This window comes from Balaenoptera physalus, assembly GCF_965194825.1.
Source record: "Balaenoptera physalus genome assembly, chromosome: 14".
NCBI lineage: Eukaryota > Metazoa > Chordata > Mammalia > Artiodactyla > Balaenopteridae > Balaenoptera > Balaenoptera physalus.
Window position 1 is genome coordinate 42,041,808 of NC_138893.1, and position 15,557 is coordinate 42,057,364.

At 36.8% G+C, this 15,557-nt stretch overlaps 1 protein-coding gene and 1 pseudogene across 2 annotated transcripts in view; one reads left to right on the top strand and one right to left on the bottom strand.

Moving 5' to 3' along the window:
• Window positions 1-267: 267 nt before the first annotated feature.
• The window catches only part of SMC3 (structural maintenance of chromosomes 3), a 34,281-nt gene continuing 18,991 nt past the window's right edge, over window positions 268-15,557 (bottom strand). The window contains exons 14-29 of the mRNA XM_082424097.1: window positions 15,213-15,316; window positions 14,936-15,035; window positions 14,163-14,323; window positions 13,691-13,832; window positions 11,761-11,911; window positions 10,122-10,274; window positions 6,779-6,930; window positions 5,860-6,018; window positions 5,139-5,246; window positions 4,527-4,635; window positions 3,622-3,869; window positions 3,323-3,535; window positions 2,805-2,996; window positions 2,468-2,645; window positions 1,284-1,390; window positions 268-676 (exon numbers count right to left, since the gene is read on the bottom strand). Coding sequence (XP_082280223.1) covers window positions 605-676; window positions 1,284-1,390; window positions 2,468-2,645; window positions 2,805-2,996; window positions 3,323-3,535; window positions 3,622-3,869; window positions 4,527-4,635; window positions 5,139-5,246; window positions 5,860-6,018; window positions 6,779-6,930; window positions 10,122-10,274; window positions 11,761-11,911; window positions 13,691-13,832; window positions 14,163-14,323; window positions 14,936-15,035; window positions 15,213-15,316 — 2,349 coding nt within the window. The 3' untranslated portion in view covers window positions 268-604. The remainder of the gene's footprint in view (window positions 677-1,283; window positions 1,391-2,467; window positions 2,646-2,804; window positions 2,997-3,322; window positions 3,536-3,621; window positions 3,870-4,526; window positions 4,636-5,138; window positions 5,247-5,859; window positions 6,019-6,778; window positions 6,931-10,121; window positions 10,275-11,760; window positions 11,912-13,690; window positions 13,833-14,162; window positions 14,324-14,935; window positions 15,036-15,212; window positions 15,317-15,557) is intronic.
• On the top strand, window positions 6,937-9,533 carry LOC309642497 (THAP domain-containing protein 11 pseudogene; annotated as a pseudogene). The gene has a single exon. The product of its transcript is annotated as a THAP domain-containing protein 11 pseudogene (transcript).

Below are 15,557 nucleotides of genomic sequence, written 5' to 3' on the forward strand. Positions count from 1 at the left end.
GGCCCCCACTCGCCGCAACTGGAGAAAGCCCTCGCACTGAAACGAAGACCCAACACAGCCAAAAATAAATAAATAAATAAATAAATTTAAAAATGCAGCCAGGATTGGGAATCACTGCTGTAATTCAACAGAGTATTAAACTGTGTTTTAAAAATCTTCTTTTAGGTGAAGGCAGACCTTTTCTTAAGCAAAACAAAAGGTAGATATTTAAGAAAAATTTGTTTCTAATCATAGAACCATAAATAAAAAGCCACATAAAACACAAAGTTAGTCATAAAACCAATTATTTAATTGAAGCTATAAAAAAGAGACAATATAATTGATAAAATAATTAGGAAAGACTATTTAGCTCATTTTAAAAGATTTAAAATAGGAGGACACTTTACAAAAAGTTGTGTGGGAAATAAAATTCTTAAACTATAAGTAGAAATGTAACATTACAGAGCATGTTATAAAATACAATGACAGAAATATAAAAGGGCTATGTATGCTCTAAGTCTGAAAACTATTAATAACGACCAGATATTTAGGTTTAAATTTACAGTTCCTGGGTATGAGGATATTACTATACACATCTTCCAAACCAATGGGAAGTATTTTCCAATTAACCATGAGTGGTATCATCTTCTACAAAGTCTTTGGCCATCTCTGCTGTGATCACATCAATATGACTAACCTGAAGAATAAATGTTAAAAACAAAATCTGTTAAATCTTAAAGAAATATATCAGTGTTCCCCTGTATAGGGTAATATTTTAAAAATACACCCTATCACCTATAAATTTTACATACCAAGTCAAATGACTCTAAAACACTGACTGATAAAACCTTTATTTACAATGCTGTTTGTTCAATGCATGAGTTTAAAAAATATTCTGCATTTTAATGCTCTGAAGATATAGGTAAGTACTAACATCTAAATATTTGAACCACATTTTTGTTCAGTTTTTATTACTTTGCTATTTTAAAGAATCTTAAGGCTGAAAGCACCAGAAAGAGTTGTGTGGTCTAACCAAATATAAATGAATTTATGTAACTGTTTAAGACTGTGCATTAAATAAGCACTAAACAGATAGACAGGAAGATAGTGTCTCTTAATGCCAATAAAAATAAAACCAATGCAACGAATGCCACAAAAAAAACTGATAACCTTCATAGGCATTTTAAGTTTTTTTCAATAACTTTCTAAATTTTCTTTCATGACTTAAGTAACATAAAACAAGAATTCAACAGATATAATGGATTATATACTACGTGAACTTAAACTTCATATAAAAAAATTACCTTATTTCTGAACTTTACACCATAGAATTTGTCAGCTGACTCAAGCAGTTCAGGCCTAAAAGTAGTTGTAATAAATTGAGCATGTACAGCAAGTTCCATAATCATATCTGTAAAAAGAAATAGTAATCTATAATAAAACCCTTTTTTCAGTTGAAGTGAAAATTTAGAAAGCAACTATCTTTACTCTTACCTAAAACTTAAAACTGCCTGCATGCATACATCTACAAAAAATATCAACTTGTTTCTTAAACTAGGGATAAATCTTTAACACAAATAACTTAGTTACAGAATATAAAGCAACACCTTCTAACACAGCATTAGAAATAATGTCAGAGCAAAGTAAATTTTCTCACACAAAAAACCAAAAGCAACCTTTTCCTGCTACCCACACCCCCAACCTGTATACTGCATTTGTTTGCATAAACTTACTAAAGATCACATATAAATTATTTAAACACAGAATCAACATTGTTTATGACAGGGACTATTCAAGCATTGAGAAAAAGTGTTAAGAGACGTTTGTATAAAAGTTTAACTGGAGTAGGATTTTCAATTATTACATCTATTTCTCACAGAACTAAACTTTGTAGTCTAATACTAGATTTTTGAAAACCTGTTCAAAGAGAAACTATTTTATTTATTGACTAATACCCTGTCCAGTCTCCCTGGATATCTCAGGCAACAAGAAATATACTATAAAAGAGGTAAGCTATTGGGGCTTCCCTGGTGGCGCAGTGGCTAAGAATACGCCTGCCAATGCAGGGAACATGGGTTCGAGCCCTGGCCTGGGAAGATCCCACATGCCACGGAGCAACTAAGCCCGTGGGCCACAACTACTGAGCCTGCGCTCTAGAGCCCGCGAGCCACAACTACTGCTGCCCACGTGCCACAACTACTGAAGCCTGCGGGCCTAGAGCCCATGCTCTGCAACAAAGCCACCTCAATGAGAAGCCCACGTACCGCAACAAAGAGTAGCCCCCGCTCGCCACAACTAAAGAAAGCCTGAGCGCAGCAACAAAGACCCAATGCAGCCAAAAATAAATGAATAAATTAAAAAAAAAAAAAAAGGAAAGTGAGGGAATTTAGTGGAGTGGAGATGAAGGGAAAAAAAAAGTAAAAAAAAAAAAAAAAAAAAAGAGGTAAGCTATCATTTCTACCAAGTTACTATGAAACCAAAACTGTACCTGACACAGCCTTTCTGTGCTGAGCATCCAGAGCCTGGTCAATCTCATCAAACAAGTAAAAAGGAGCTGGGTCACATTTCTGAATGGCAAAAATCAGAGCAAGAGCTACCAAGGATTTCTGTCCACCTGAAAGCTGTTGCATTTCTCTCATTTCACCTTGTTTTCCTGTAAATGACACCTAAGAAAATATTTAATAAGTTAATATCTCAAAGGGGTAAAATCACCATCATCTCTTAAAATTAAATTGCATACAATGCACCAATTTAGATTTGCAAAATAGTCTACAAATTCTACTATGATAATGCTCTGGGGAAAATTGAATGTAAAGGTACTTTACCCTAATTCCAACTCCAGTGAACTGGTCAACTGATGGAACACTGCTCTGTGACCCAGAGCCCCTCTCACTTTCACCACTCCCTTCTCCTTCATCCTGAGACTGACTGCCTTCCACATCTCCTTTCTTCATCACCAAAGTAGCTTTGCCACCAGGTACCAACTTCTGGAATACTTCACTGAAGTTTTTGGATACCTTAAAATAAACAGATAGATAGATAGATAGTGTGTCAACTGGAATATGTATTTTTTAAAAAAAAGATAAAAATTATTTAAAAGCAATCAAAAATAGTTTTATTTTTTTAATCTTAAGAACAAGAATAACAGATTGGATCTCCTTTAAGAGCTGTATAAAACATTCCAGTTACTATATTTGCAACCTATATACTGGATTTGTTTGCATGTTTTAGATCCAATTATCAGTGGAAAAAAAGTTTTAAAATCTTTACAAATTGAATAAGAGACTGAATAATACCCGAAGATTTTAGCGTGTGTGTGTATTTACTACAAATAGAAACATACCTGTTTGAAAGTTAACTGAATAGCTTCATATTTTCGAAGTTCAAGTACATTCATCAGTTCCATGATTGATTTGTACCCCCTATCCAACTCTTCCTGTCGCTTTATTAACTTTTCTTTCTGCTCAGAGAAATTTACAAACTGATCTAAAGCTTTTTTGTTAACATGGCTGTACTTCTTCAATTCTGTGTTGCACTGTTCAAGTTTTCGAAACAACTATAAAGAGGAAAAAAATGTATAAATAAATCCACATACAGGGAAATTTGCAACGAGATTTCAAACTTAAAACCAATTAGGTTTACCTGTTTGAGGCTCAGTGTTTGGTATTTTTCAAATGCTTCCTGGGGAAGTGATCCAAGTTCTCGAATTTTCTTCATACACTCTTCTTTCTTCTTCAGTAGCATGCCTTGTCGATTTGTCATCTTTTCTAGTTCTTTAGTGTCATGATTTATAGCATCCATGTGTTCTTTTTCCATATTTTTCCAGCGCTCCATACTTTTCTGCAACTCCTTAATTCCAGCTTCTGTTTTATCAATGGAATTGTCCAAATCTAAAATGGGGGGAAAACCAAATTAGGCCATAACACCTATTTTATTATTCTTTTGACCGAGCCGCGTGGCCTGTGGAATCTTAGTTCCACGACCAGGGATTGAACCCAGGCCCTCAGCAGTGAAAGCACAGAGTCCTAACCACTGGACCGCCAAGGATTTCCCTATAACACCTGTTTTAAAGCCAGAGTGTTAGCTGACCAAAGATTTTAAAGGTCAAATCTATCAAAATAAATAGGTTTAAATTTTACTGTGAAAACTTATGAAAAACTTCAGAACAAAATTGGGAGTGTACATGAGTCAAAGTATACAGTTTATATTTAATGTTTATGTTTATAAAAGCCTAAAATAATTTTCTTCTCAGCAACTAGTGATAAGAAACTTGATTCAGCTATTTCATACTTTTGTCAATGAAACTAATAATGTATGGTCTCTCATAAAATTGTCACAAACATTTCAACAAAACAAAGGTTACTATTTATAATCAACACCCTAAACTCTGTTCACTATAAACTGTTTATGATGATGGAAAACACATAAAACTATTGGTACATGCTTTTGCCTATTTGGATATTTAATTTTGTAATCAACAATCCTATAAAACCAATAAGGTAAATTTAACTAAATACCAAAAATATTTTTACTAAATAAAAATTCACCTTCTGATCGTGCCATAGTATCTTTTACTCTTTTATTGATGGCTTCAAGTTCTGAGGTTGTAGCAGTGAGAACAGTACCCCCTTCTGTCTCTCTCAGTTCATTGAGTTCCTATAACACAAAAGGAACTTAAGAGCATTAAACCACAAAAATATGAATTTTGTTAGTTTCAAAATGTTATAACTGCCAACGTTTATATAGCTGTTGATATGTCTGAATAAACACTTAAGAAAACCAAAACACATACTTCAAATAATTGTAAATACTTAACGTATCCATTAAAGGGGAAAAACTTACTAGAAAATTTCTCAGCATCTGACTACTGATGAGAAAATATTCGTAACTAATATTTACTACCTAGAATGTGCCAGATAATCATACAAAACGGGTACTACTGCTATGCTTATTTTACACAAGAGGAAACTGGAGCTGAGAAATATTAAATGACTTGTCCAGTACTGTACACTAGGTGGCAGTGCTAGAAGTCCAAGCCAGGGCAGGTGGTCAGACTGCTAGGCTTTCTGTCCCCAGAGCCCATACTCTAAATCAGAGTCTCTCATATAAGCATTATCAAAAGGTTATGCTTGTCAAGGAACCCTCGAAAAAGAACATACCTGTTCTACTTGGTCCAAGCGCTTTCTTAAATTCTCATTGAGGTAAGTCTCTACTCGAGTAATAATACCTTCTAACTTAATTCTTTCATTTAGCAACTGTCTATTTTCCTAGAAGAAAAAACAAAATTCTTTGTCTACACAGCCATGCACATTTCACATACAGGAATGCTATCAATCTGTTGTTTTCTCCATTATTTTTGTTCAAATGAGCTGAAATAGAGTTTTACACCTTTCCAAAAAGCCCTATATTTTCTTCATTTTCCCTCTTACCTATTCAGAATGCTGTATCTGTGCCTGGTTCTTTTTATAAGGCATGTTACCAAAAATATTTTTCTTTTCCTGCTTTTCATTTTTTGAACTTAGTATTAATTGCTTACATCTCTGTATTTAAAAATCAAATGTTAAAATGTTTAATCAAAACAATATTATTAAATATGTAAAGGTGGTCAGGTCAATAAATACAGCAAAGCTAACAAGCTCCATCTTACTAATGACAAATGGGCATTAAGTAAGATGAAAGAAAATAAAGATTTCTTACACAATCCTAACGTATGGTTTGGAAAAACTTATTAAAACCTCATTTACTTTTATGGATATTAGAAGTCTAATAAATCTTATATTTTCTCAATAATCTCTTTCACATTCCTTTATTAGCCAGAAAGACACTTTTCACAACAGCGAATTGTTAACAAAAAATTTTTTTCCTGTCAACTGTACTTGCCTGCTGAAGTTGACGAATTTCATCATTCAGTGCATCTACTCTCTTCTGATCTTCCAGACTAAGTTGAGAAAGCAAATCAGTTCCAAGTTCTGCTTTCAGTGATTCTCTGGTGGACTCCATAGCGTGCAAACTTGCCTCCAAACTTTGTAAGCTACGTTGCTATATGACAGATTATCCATTTATTAATAAACGTACTAGTCAGTGTATCACTTATAATAGTGAAAAATTGGAAACTGTATCTGATGCTAAAGTGAGCTAAGTAATCATACTAACTCAATTAAATATTAGATATCCATTATATTTGATAATTAGAACTATGTAGCAACAAGAAAAATATTTATGATGCAGTATTTGCAGGATGTGTGTAACACATCATATTCCATGGTCAAACTATAAAAAGAAGTTGCTAGAATGTTAGGGTGGTATAATTGTTGGTATATATATATATATTTTAAACTTTGTTGTTTTAGTACTATTGATGTACAAAATTAATAGTTTTGTGTCAAAACTGCTTCATGTTTATGACACCAATGTGTATTATCATTTGTAATAGCAGTAATAGTTTACGTTCTACTCATTTTAGCACAATCTGGACAGAATGCAATCAAATAAATCCATAAATGGTACTTTATAGACAAAAATGGATATTGGCTGACTACTCTCAGACAGTACTATTATGCCGTAGGCTCAAAGTGCCTGTTTGTTTAATGAAGTTGGAAAGTCTGAATGAGGCCTACAAAAGGAGACTCTGGGTACTCATGGGTAAAAGTGTGATAAAGATACATGTAGATTCCCAAAAGTATGGGCCTAAATGAAAATGGAACAGAATGTATATGTTATATAACCTATATAATATATGGTCCACCCCAAATCTTTATAATTAAAGCAAATCTATAAAAAAAAAGCATACTTAACAAACCTTGGGCATAAAGGTTTTCTCTGACTGCTGCCTCTTCTCTTTTAACATCTTCATTTCTGATAATATGCTATCTCGAGACGCTTTAAATTTCCTTTGCTGAGTCTCTATCTGCTGCATTTGGTTCATGAGCTGATCAATTTCGTTATTAATCCATATACAAGGCTAAGGAAAATTCTCTTTGGTGCCTGTTAACAAAACATTGTGTATCCCCCTTCCTTTTCTTTATCCGTAAATAAAGCTATTTCCACAAATTTATGGACCATAACAATGCTGAATTAAATACTTCACTGTGTTCAGTCATAAAAGCTTAAAACATTTCACCCCACTTCTCTCTCAAAATAACACACATACTGTTTTACTAATTGCTATACAAAAAAATAAATAATAAATACAATCCTGGGAAGTCCTAAAGGAAGCTAAATGAAATAATATATATTTTTTCATTCAACAAATATTTACTATATAATCTATTATGCTTAAAGCACTATATAAGGGAGTCAGATATGAAGAGGAGGCCTTGCCCAATGTAGAAGAATAACTCCATCTAGCTGGATTATCAAATACAGGAAAGTAGTTGGTGCCTGCTGTCAACCTCTTTTTTATTAGTATTTCCCCATGCTTCGTGCTCACATCTTGCCAAATTTGGGCAGTTCTCAAAGTATGCTATGCAGACGCCTGCAAAGTTAAAACTAAGATGTTTATTTACCTTTTTCTCTGTGCTTTTGCTTGCAACTGATGACAGAAAAGCTATAAATAACTCACATTTTAAAAAATGCCAGTTCCAATAAAGAATATCCTAATGAAGCAGTAAAAGTAATTATTTTCGCTGCTTAAGTACCTGTATTTAATATTGTGTGACATAATGCAAAGTACACATAAAGCACTTCTGCCTTATACCATGGCTGTTTTAAGAAGATGCATGTGGAGGCGGGCGGCTGGGCGGCTGGCTCGGTGCGGGCCGACGAGAGGTATTCTGGGCACAGGGCGCCGGGCCAGTCCGGCCATGCCTGGCGGCAGTAGTGGGAGGCCGCCCAAGGCCTCGCGCGGTGCCGCCCGTCGAGGGGCGGGCGGCGGCATACAGACCGGGCCATCGAACGGCTCAGAAGGCCGGTGGGCCGGGCCGGGCCGCGCGGCGCAGCCATGCCTGGCTTTACGTGCTGCGTGCCAGGCTGCTACAACTCGCACCAGGACAAGGCGTTGCACTTCTATACGTTTCCCAAGGACGCTGAGCTGCGGCGCCTTTGGCTCAAGAATGTGTCCCGTGCTGGCGTCAGTGGGTGCTTCTCCACCTTCCAGCCCACTGCAGGCCACCGTCTCTGCAGCGTTCACTTCCAGGGCGGCCGCAAAACCTACACGGTGTGGGTCCCCACCATCTTCCCACTGTGTGGCGTCAACGAGTGCAAAGTACCGCGCAGACCCGCGGGGGCCACAGCTGCCTGCTGCAGGCAGCAGCATCAGCAGCAGCAGCCGTCGCCGTCCGCCTCCACTGCCCAGACCGCCCAGCTGCAGCTGATCCTGGTATCTGCTTCTGCGGCTGTGCTCCTCACCCTTCAGGCTGCTGTGGACAGCAGCCAGACTCCGGGATCCATGCCTCCGGTGCCCACCACTCCCACGGGAGAAGATGTGAAGCCCATTGACCTGACGGTGCAAGTAGAGTTCGTGGCCGCAGGAGGCGAAGCTGCCGCAGCCGCTGCGTCGGAGCTTGAGGCTGCTACAGCAGGGCTGGAGGCCGCCAAGTGCCCCATGGGCCCCCAGTTGGTGGTGGTCGGGGAAGAGGGCTTCCCTGATACTGGCTCCGACCACTCGTACTCGTTCTTGTCAGGCACCACAGAGGAGCTCTTGCGCAAGCTGAACGAGCAGCGGGACATCCTGGCGCTGATGGAGGTGAAGATGAAGGAGATGAAGGGCAGCATCTGTCACCAGTGTCTCACCGAGGCCAAACTCCATGAAGAACTATGTGAGAAGGATCGGCTGCTGGCCATGGCTGTCATCCGCAAGAAGCACAGAATACGAACGAGTCCCCTTTCGGCCTTCGGGACTCCCAGACTCCTGCCAGCTTAGAGGGACCTGAGGCCGCTGCTGTTGAACTCCCTCATACTCCTGGGGCACTGGTTGGCAGTACTGAGCCTTAGGGCAGCTGGACTCTTTTGCTGGTGACCAAGCACCCTCTCTTGTTTCCTCCTGAAGCAAGGTCCTGAAGTCTGGGATCTCAGATTCTGCACTGGTGACACCAGCAATTACGACTTTGTCTACCCCTCCCCACCTTCACCCCCCAACCCCAAGTTTATGTTGCAGGTTCTGGTTAAGCAGAGGCTTCAGAACCACTGAACTTGAAACATCCCCTAGCGATGCAGGCGAGATGCCCAAGGACTATGGCTTTGGGAAAACAACTAAACCTTGAGCTTGGCCGGCAATCAGAGACAACTCTTCTGTGTGTAGTGTTAAGAGATCCAAGTAACATCAGTTCTACTTTTTGTGCTTTTCCTTCCCAGATGCAGCCTCTGATTCTGTTGGGGACTGGCAGATCTGTGCCTCTGCCTCCTAGGACCTCCCTCCCAGGAGGCCATCGACAAGGGGATCTAGGTGACCTGTTGATGGAGATCCAGCTTGCCAGGGACTTAGGTCTATCCTGTTATGTTTGCTACTGGTTACAAATTCTATTTTCTGTACAATTAGTCAGACTAAAGTTTTCACTGTATTTGTTTGGCAAAACAGATTAAACAGAAAGTAAGGTTTAAAAAAAAAAAAAAAAGAAGATGCATGTGCACAAGTGTCTCACACTTGTGAATCAAACTAGTCACTCTTCACAGAACACCATTTTTATTTGAAAGAACTAAGAGAACTATGGTTACTAAGACTTGCATTTTGATGGACATTTCCTCCACTAATACTAAATCAAGATAATAACCTCTAATGGACATTTTTCAACCCTTATATATTTAACTTCTATGTAGTATGTGGCATTCCTGATACTGTCCACCCTTCTTCCATTGAAATACTATCCTGCTTTTCCTCCTATAAAACTGTCTGACAAATACTCCTCAGTTCCCTCTATAACCTTAAATTTTTGTGTTCCTCCGGTTCTTTTCTCTCAGAAGTAGATTTATTGCTATTAGCTATTTAACAGCTAAGCAAAGGATGTTAAAATAGTTTTTAGTTTTCTCCCTGTCTTCAGAAGTTAAAGACATACTACATAAGCTCCTGTGCTTAAATAAAAGCCAAAGTAAAACACATGGGATATTTTCCCCCACTGCATATGAGAAAATACATCTAACATGTAAAAGATTCTATATCCCCAACCAAAACAGTTATTTCTCTACAGCAACACAAGACAAAAAGATATTTTCAATATTTCTGCGCAGATTTTCATTGAGCTTTGCTTCAAGCTCACCTAGTTCTTCTTCTGCTTTTCTAACATCTTTTTGTAATTCAAGTCTAGACTTCCTTGTATCATAATAGCCTCCAGTTAAAGCACCCCGATGACTAACTTGGTCACCTATAAACAAAACATAAGAAAATTAGTAATTCTGTATAACAACTTCTTTATTCAACAATAAATTGATTAATAATCAAATGACTAATCTAAAGCCTTTACCTATTTAATAAGAATGTAAAAGTTAAGAGTTTAAGTCACTCTGGAAAAAATTTTGCTTTACAATATTAACATTTGCATTTAAAAAAATATACCTTCTAGGTGAGCCTGAACATCTGCCAGAAAGGAAAGAAGTGTTAAAGACTAACAGGAACATATCAACAGGACACAGAACCTAGCTTGAAATTCCCACTAGCCACAACTGGGAAAATCTGAAAATCAAAAATAATGATGGCAATGTGATAACACATTGAATTAAAAGAAGAAGTCCATGAATCACAGCAATACATAAAAAAGAAAAAAGGAGGGGGCTCTTTACAGAAGAGTGACAGCTAATAAATATAGAAGCAATCACAGAATTTTAGAACCACCATTTAGAAACCCCCAATGTATTAACTTGAGTCAGGCAAGGGTCACCAAAGGATGCTAAACCACTGGTGAAGAAGTTTTGGGGGAACCTGATTTTCATGTATTCTTGAAGGATAATCCCACATATCACTTATTAATTACAAAGGGGATAAGGCATCTTTACAACCAAGATTTGCTAGTGGTCAAACCTGGCATCAGTAACAGTGGGACACACTGTGTGGTGCAATAAGAAGTACACATCACTCATGCCAAGAATGCTTAACCTAAACCTAATGAAGAGAAAGCAGTAAAATAATCCAGAACACAAGACTTTCTTTGAGAAAGTGAATTTCTCGGGGTGGGAGGAAAACAGGAGACCTGTCCTATACTGAAACTGAAAGAATCTAAAGAAAAGGCATTGAATGCATCCTTGATTGGATCCTGGATAGAAAAATATTATTGGACAACTAAGAAAACTTGAGGACTTCCCTTGAGGCGCAGTTGTTAAGAATCCGCCTGCCAACGCAGGGGACACGGCTTTGAGCCCTGGTCAAACCAGTTGACCACTTAGTTGCTCCACTTAGTTGTGGAGCAACTAAGCCCACGTGCCGCAACTACTGAAGCCTGTGGGCCTAGAGCCCGTGCTCCACAACACGAGAAGCCACCGCAATGAGAAGCACGTGCACTGCAACGCAGAGTAGCCCCCGCTCACAGCAACTACAGAAAGCCCGTGCGCAGCAACGAAGACCCAATGAGGCCAAAAATAAATAAATAAAATATAACATTTTGAGAACGGGTCCAGAGGCTTCACCAAAGAACCAAAGGAAGTCCATGGTGCAAAAAAGGTTAAGAAACTCTACTATACATCAAATGATTATACTTAAGAGACATCAACTAAATATAAAGAGGTGACCCTTTTTACATTCTGACTTGAATAAAACAACTATTTTAAAAATGAGAAATAAATGGACATGAATTTTCAAACACTCTTAAAACTAAAATGGAATTTATTTGTTCAAGGCTAAGAATTATTATTACAAACCTTCCAGGGTAATGCAGTCCATAGTGAAAGCACGGGCCAACTGGGTTGAAACTTCCATACTACGACAAATAAGTGTTTTTCCAAACACATGTTTGAAAGCTTTGTCAAATCTGGGATTGTACCTCAATTTACTTATCATAGGAATAGCATCCTAAAAATGAATATTTTGCAAGCAAAGAGATCAAAACACAGTTAATTAAAATGTGTTAGCAGAATCATGAATTACATCTTCCTGAAATACAAATCAACAAAATACCTTTATATTTCAAAACTGTTGGTTTTTATACTGAAAAAGTTAGAAAAATCATTCTACTGAAATATACTGGAAATTGTGCTCATGTAAATCATCCAGGTTTTCAATACTAGAGCACAGTGATAAAGAGCTTAGTGGCTCTGGAGCCAGACTGCTCAAGTTCAAATCCCAGTTCTGCTATTCAGATGTGTGTTCTGGACAAGTTGCCTAACTTCTCTATATGACAGTTACTTCATCTATAAAACTGAAATAACAACAGTATCTTCCTGACAAAGTTGTTAAGTCTAGGCAAGTTATATATGTGAAACACTTAGGATAGCCTCTGTCACACAGAAGGGCCGAATGTAAACTAGTAGTATTTCCTCAAAATATTTTCATTTTATTTTATCTCTATCTACAGATATATAACCTAAGTTAGATATTCAGAAAAAAAATTTTTCAGATAAAATTTATTTTCCCTTTTTTCTCTCTCCTCAACTGGCAGAACAGAATTTTTAGAATTTTTAAATTAAGAAATACATCCTACATACAGAAAAGCGCAATAATATGTTAAGCTTAAATTAATAATTACAAAGCAAACACCAATATAACCACCATGGCAGGACATGAAACAAAACACTACTGACACCCAGAAACCATGAGTGTAACCCTTTCCTAATCATAGTGGTTACCTTCAATGGTTACCTGCTGGGGATGACCACTATTAAAAGTTCATTCGGGTTTTTCCATAACCTGTTATGGAAGAACCTGAAAGAACTTCTTGGCCAACCCAATATAACTTTTGTGGTCACTACTTCCTTGCACTTCTAGTTCTATCATCTAAGCTTATTTTATTCAGGTAGTGTAAAGGGAACCATACTTACATGCATTCTTTTGTGTCTTGCTTCATTCACACATCACATTTATGACTCAATTTCTCCTCCCCAAAACTTCAAAGATAATTTGTAGATTTAAAAGAAGAAAAAGCTAACCACTTAAATAGCTTATAAGATTCTCACTGTTCCTCTTAAATTGTAGATCATTCTCATAGGGTTTTAGCTTTAACCTTAAAAAATAGTGAAATAGTTGCTACTACCATCAATATTCTGAAGCCAAACACCTCAAAGCAATTACATTTTTTTCAAGAATGATGTCTAGGGAATATTTTTAATCTGTTTAAAAATATACCAGCTAATAACAAAAGCAACAGTATGCTTTCTGAGCCTGTCATTTTGCTAGGTATTTTTAATCTAATTTATAAGCCATTTAAAAAAAGTACATTCAGAAAACTTTAAAATATTTACTTTAAATGATAGTTCCTCAGGGAATTCTTCTCCAGCTATTTAATCTTAATTTTGTCTCCTTGAGATACACTCTCAAAGTACCCTGTGCTTATGTATGGTTTGGCCAAAAAGTTGGGGTTCTTCCGTAACATCTTAAGGAAAAACCCTAATGAACTTTTTGGCCAACCCAATATTTTAACACTTTGCACATTTTGCAATGGTTTGTTTTATGTCTTGGCTGTGACCTCTGTCTCCCTTCCTTTCCTCATCCAGCACTATGCTCTTCGGTTAAGACAGGAATGTTTATCTCACAGACCACGTGAATCCCAATGTACAGTGCCTGTGCACTAGGATGTGCTAAACACAAGAAAAAACTTATTGAAAGAAAGATAGACCTTAACACACATCAACTCACATTGGTTTCAGGATAGGCAGTATCCCTTACATCTAATTTGTTAAGAGGCAGAAAAGTAACCTCTCCAGGTAGGTTCATTTTATTAAACTCCATCAAAATCTTCGTGCTGACTTCATCTGAATCAACAATGTGATAAAACAACCTACATGTAAAGAGAACAAGACACACCTGAAGTGCTATAAACATTTAAGCAAACAATTCACTTTTTTTCTATGCAATCCAATTTGTATGGAGAGGGCTACTTAGAAAATTTCAATGGAGGGAGAGGAAGCACAAAAGAGGGAAATTTCTAGCTTCTACAATTAGGAACAAGCACTTAACATCTACATCTTTAATTAGAAAATTAAGTAACTGAGGATACAAGATGATCATGGGAGACATATTGTATTAAAACTACAAAAAGTTGTTTCTTAGGTTACTCTTATTCCCTCTTTCCTTTAAAAACTCAAAATATCAAGCAAAAAAATCTCACCTATTTCCAGCAGTGACTTCCACGCATGTGTAGAAAGCAGGCTCACATTCAAAGTTATTCATCACGATACCATGATAGCCATTTTGAACATGCTGGTTTATTCCCTTTCGACGAAAGTGGTCTAGCACTTTGTTTATACTATCTATTCCATTTAAAATGGCCTGTTTAGAAGTGAAAAATATTAAAATAGTGCCAATGGCACTCCTGCTGGTAAGAAATGAACCCATTACTCTAAACATTAAAAAATATACCAAATTGGGAGAATGGGATTGACATATACACAAAATAGATAACTAATAAGGACATACTGTATAGCACAGGGAACTCTACTCAATACTCTGCAATGGCCTATATGGGAGAAGAATCTAAAAAAAGAGTGGATATATGTATATATATAACTGACTCACTGTGCTGTACACCTGAAACTAACACAACACTGTAAATCAACTATACTCCAATAAAATTTTAAAAAGATAAAAAAATTAAAAATATACCAGAGATTAAACACTCTCCAAAAACAGGTCACTCCCTTGAAATATGCCAACTACGTGCAATACTTTATATCATGGATTCTGTTCTATGACATCAGCATTAAAAATGGACTCGCCATCTAAAAATCAAAAGTGCTATCTTTAATAGTATGGGTGCTTAAATGATACCCATTGTTTCGTATTTATAAGACAAGTAATTTGCACTCTACTCTTGAAAGCTAATAAATTCTTGTGCAATAATAACTGACAATGCAAACTGAGGTAATGAAAGAACCTGCCCACCTTTCCTGTTGCAGCTCTAAGAAGTTGCTGTTTCTTTTCAAGATCTTCTCTTTTAGCAGCAAGTGCTTGCTGTTCTGCATTCTCCTCTCTCCATAAGTAACTAATCAATAAAAATTAGACTGTCTTTAATTCTAAAAATATTAACACTCTAATAGTATACAATTTTGAATAAATACTGAAATTAAACTTCAATACTTAATTTATAACTTAAAGACTGTTTAACAGCCAGTAATTACATTACTCAAAAATATTAAGACATATTTTAGGCTATACTAACTTTCTTTCACTTTGTAATTCATCTTTCTTATTTTTTACTTCATAGTATTTTCTGTCCAGTTCTTCAACTCGAGCTTTGACTTCATTAAGATCCTGATCCAGTTTCTATGGAAATAAAAATAATTCAAATTTAAAATCCAATTTCATACAAACTAATCCATAGTGACAGAAAGCAGATCAGTTGTTACCAGGGGATGGAGGAGGAGGACAGGAAAGGAGGGAGGAAGGAATTACCAAGGGGTATGGGAAACATTTTGGGGTGATGAACAGGCTTGTTATCTTAATTGTGGTGATGGTTTAACAGGCATATACATATATCAAAACAATTAATTTGTTCATTAAGGTC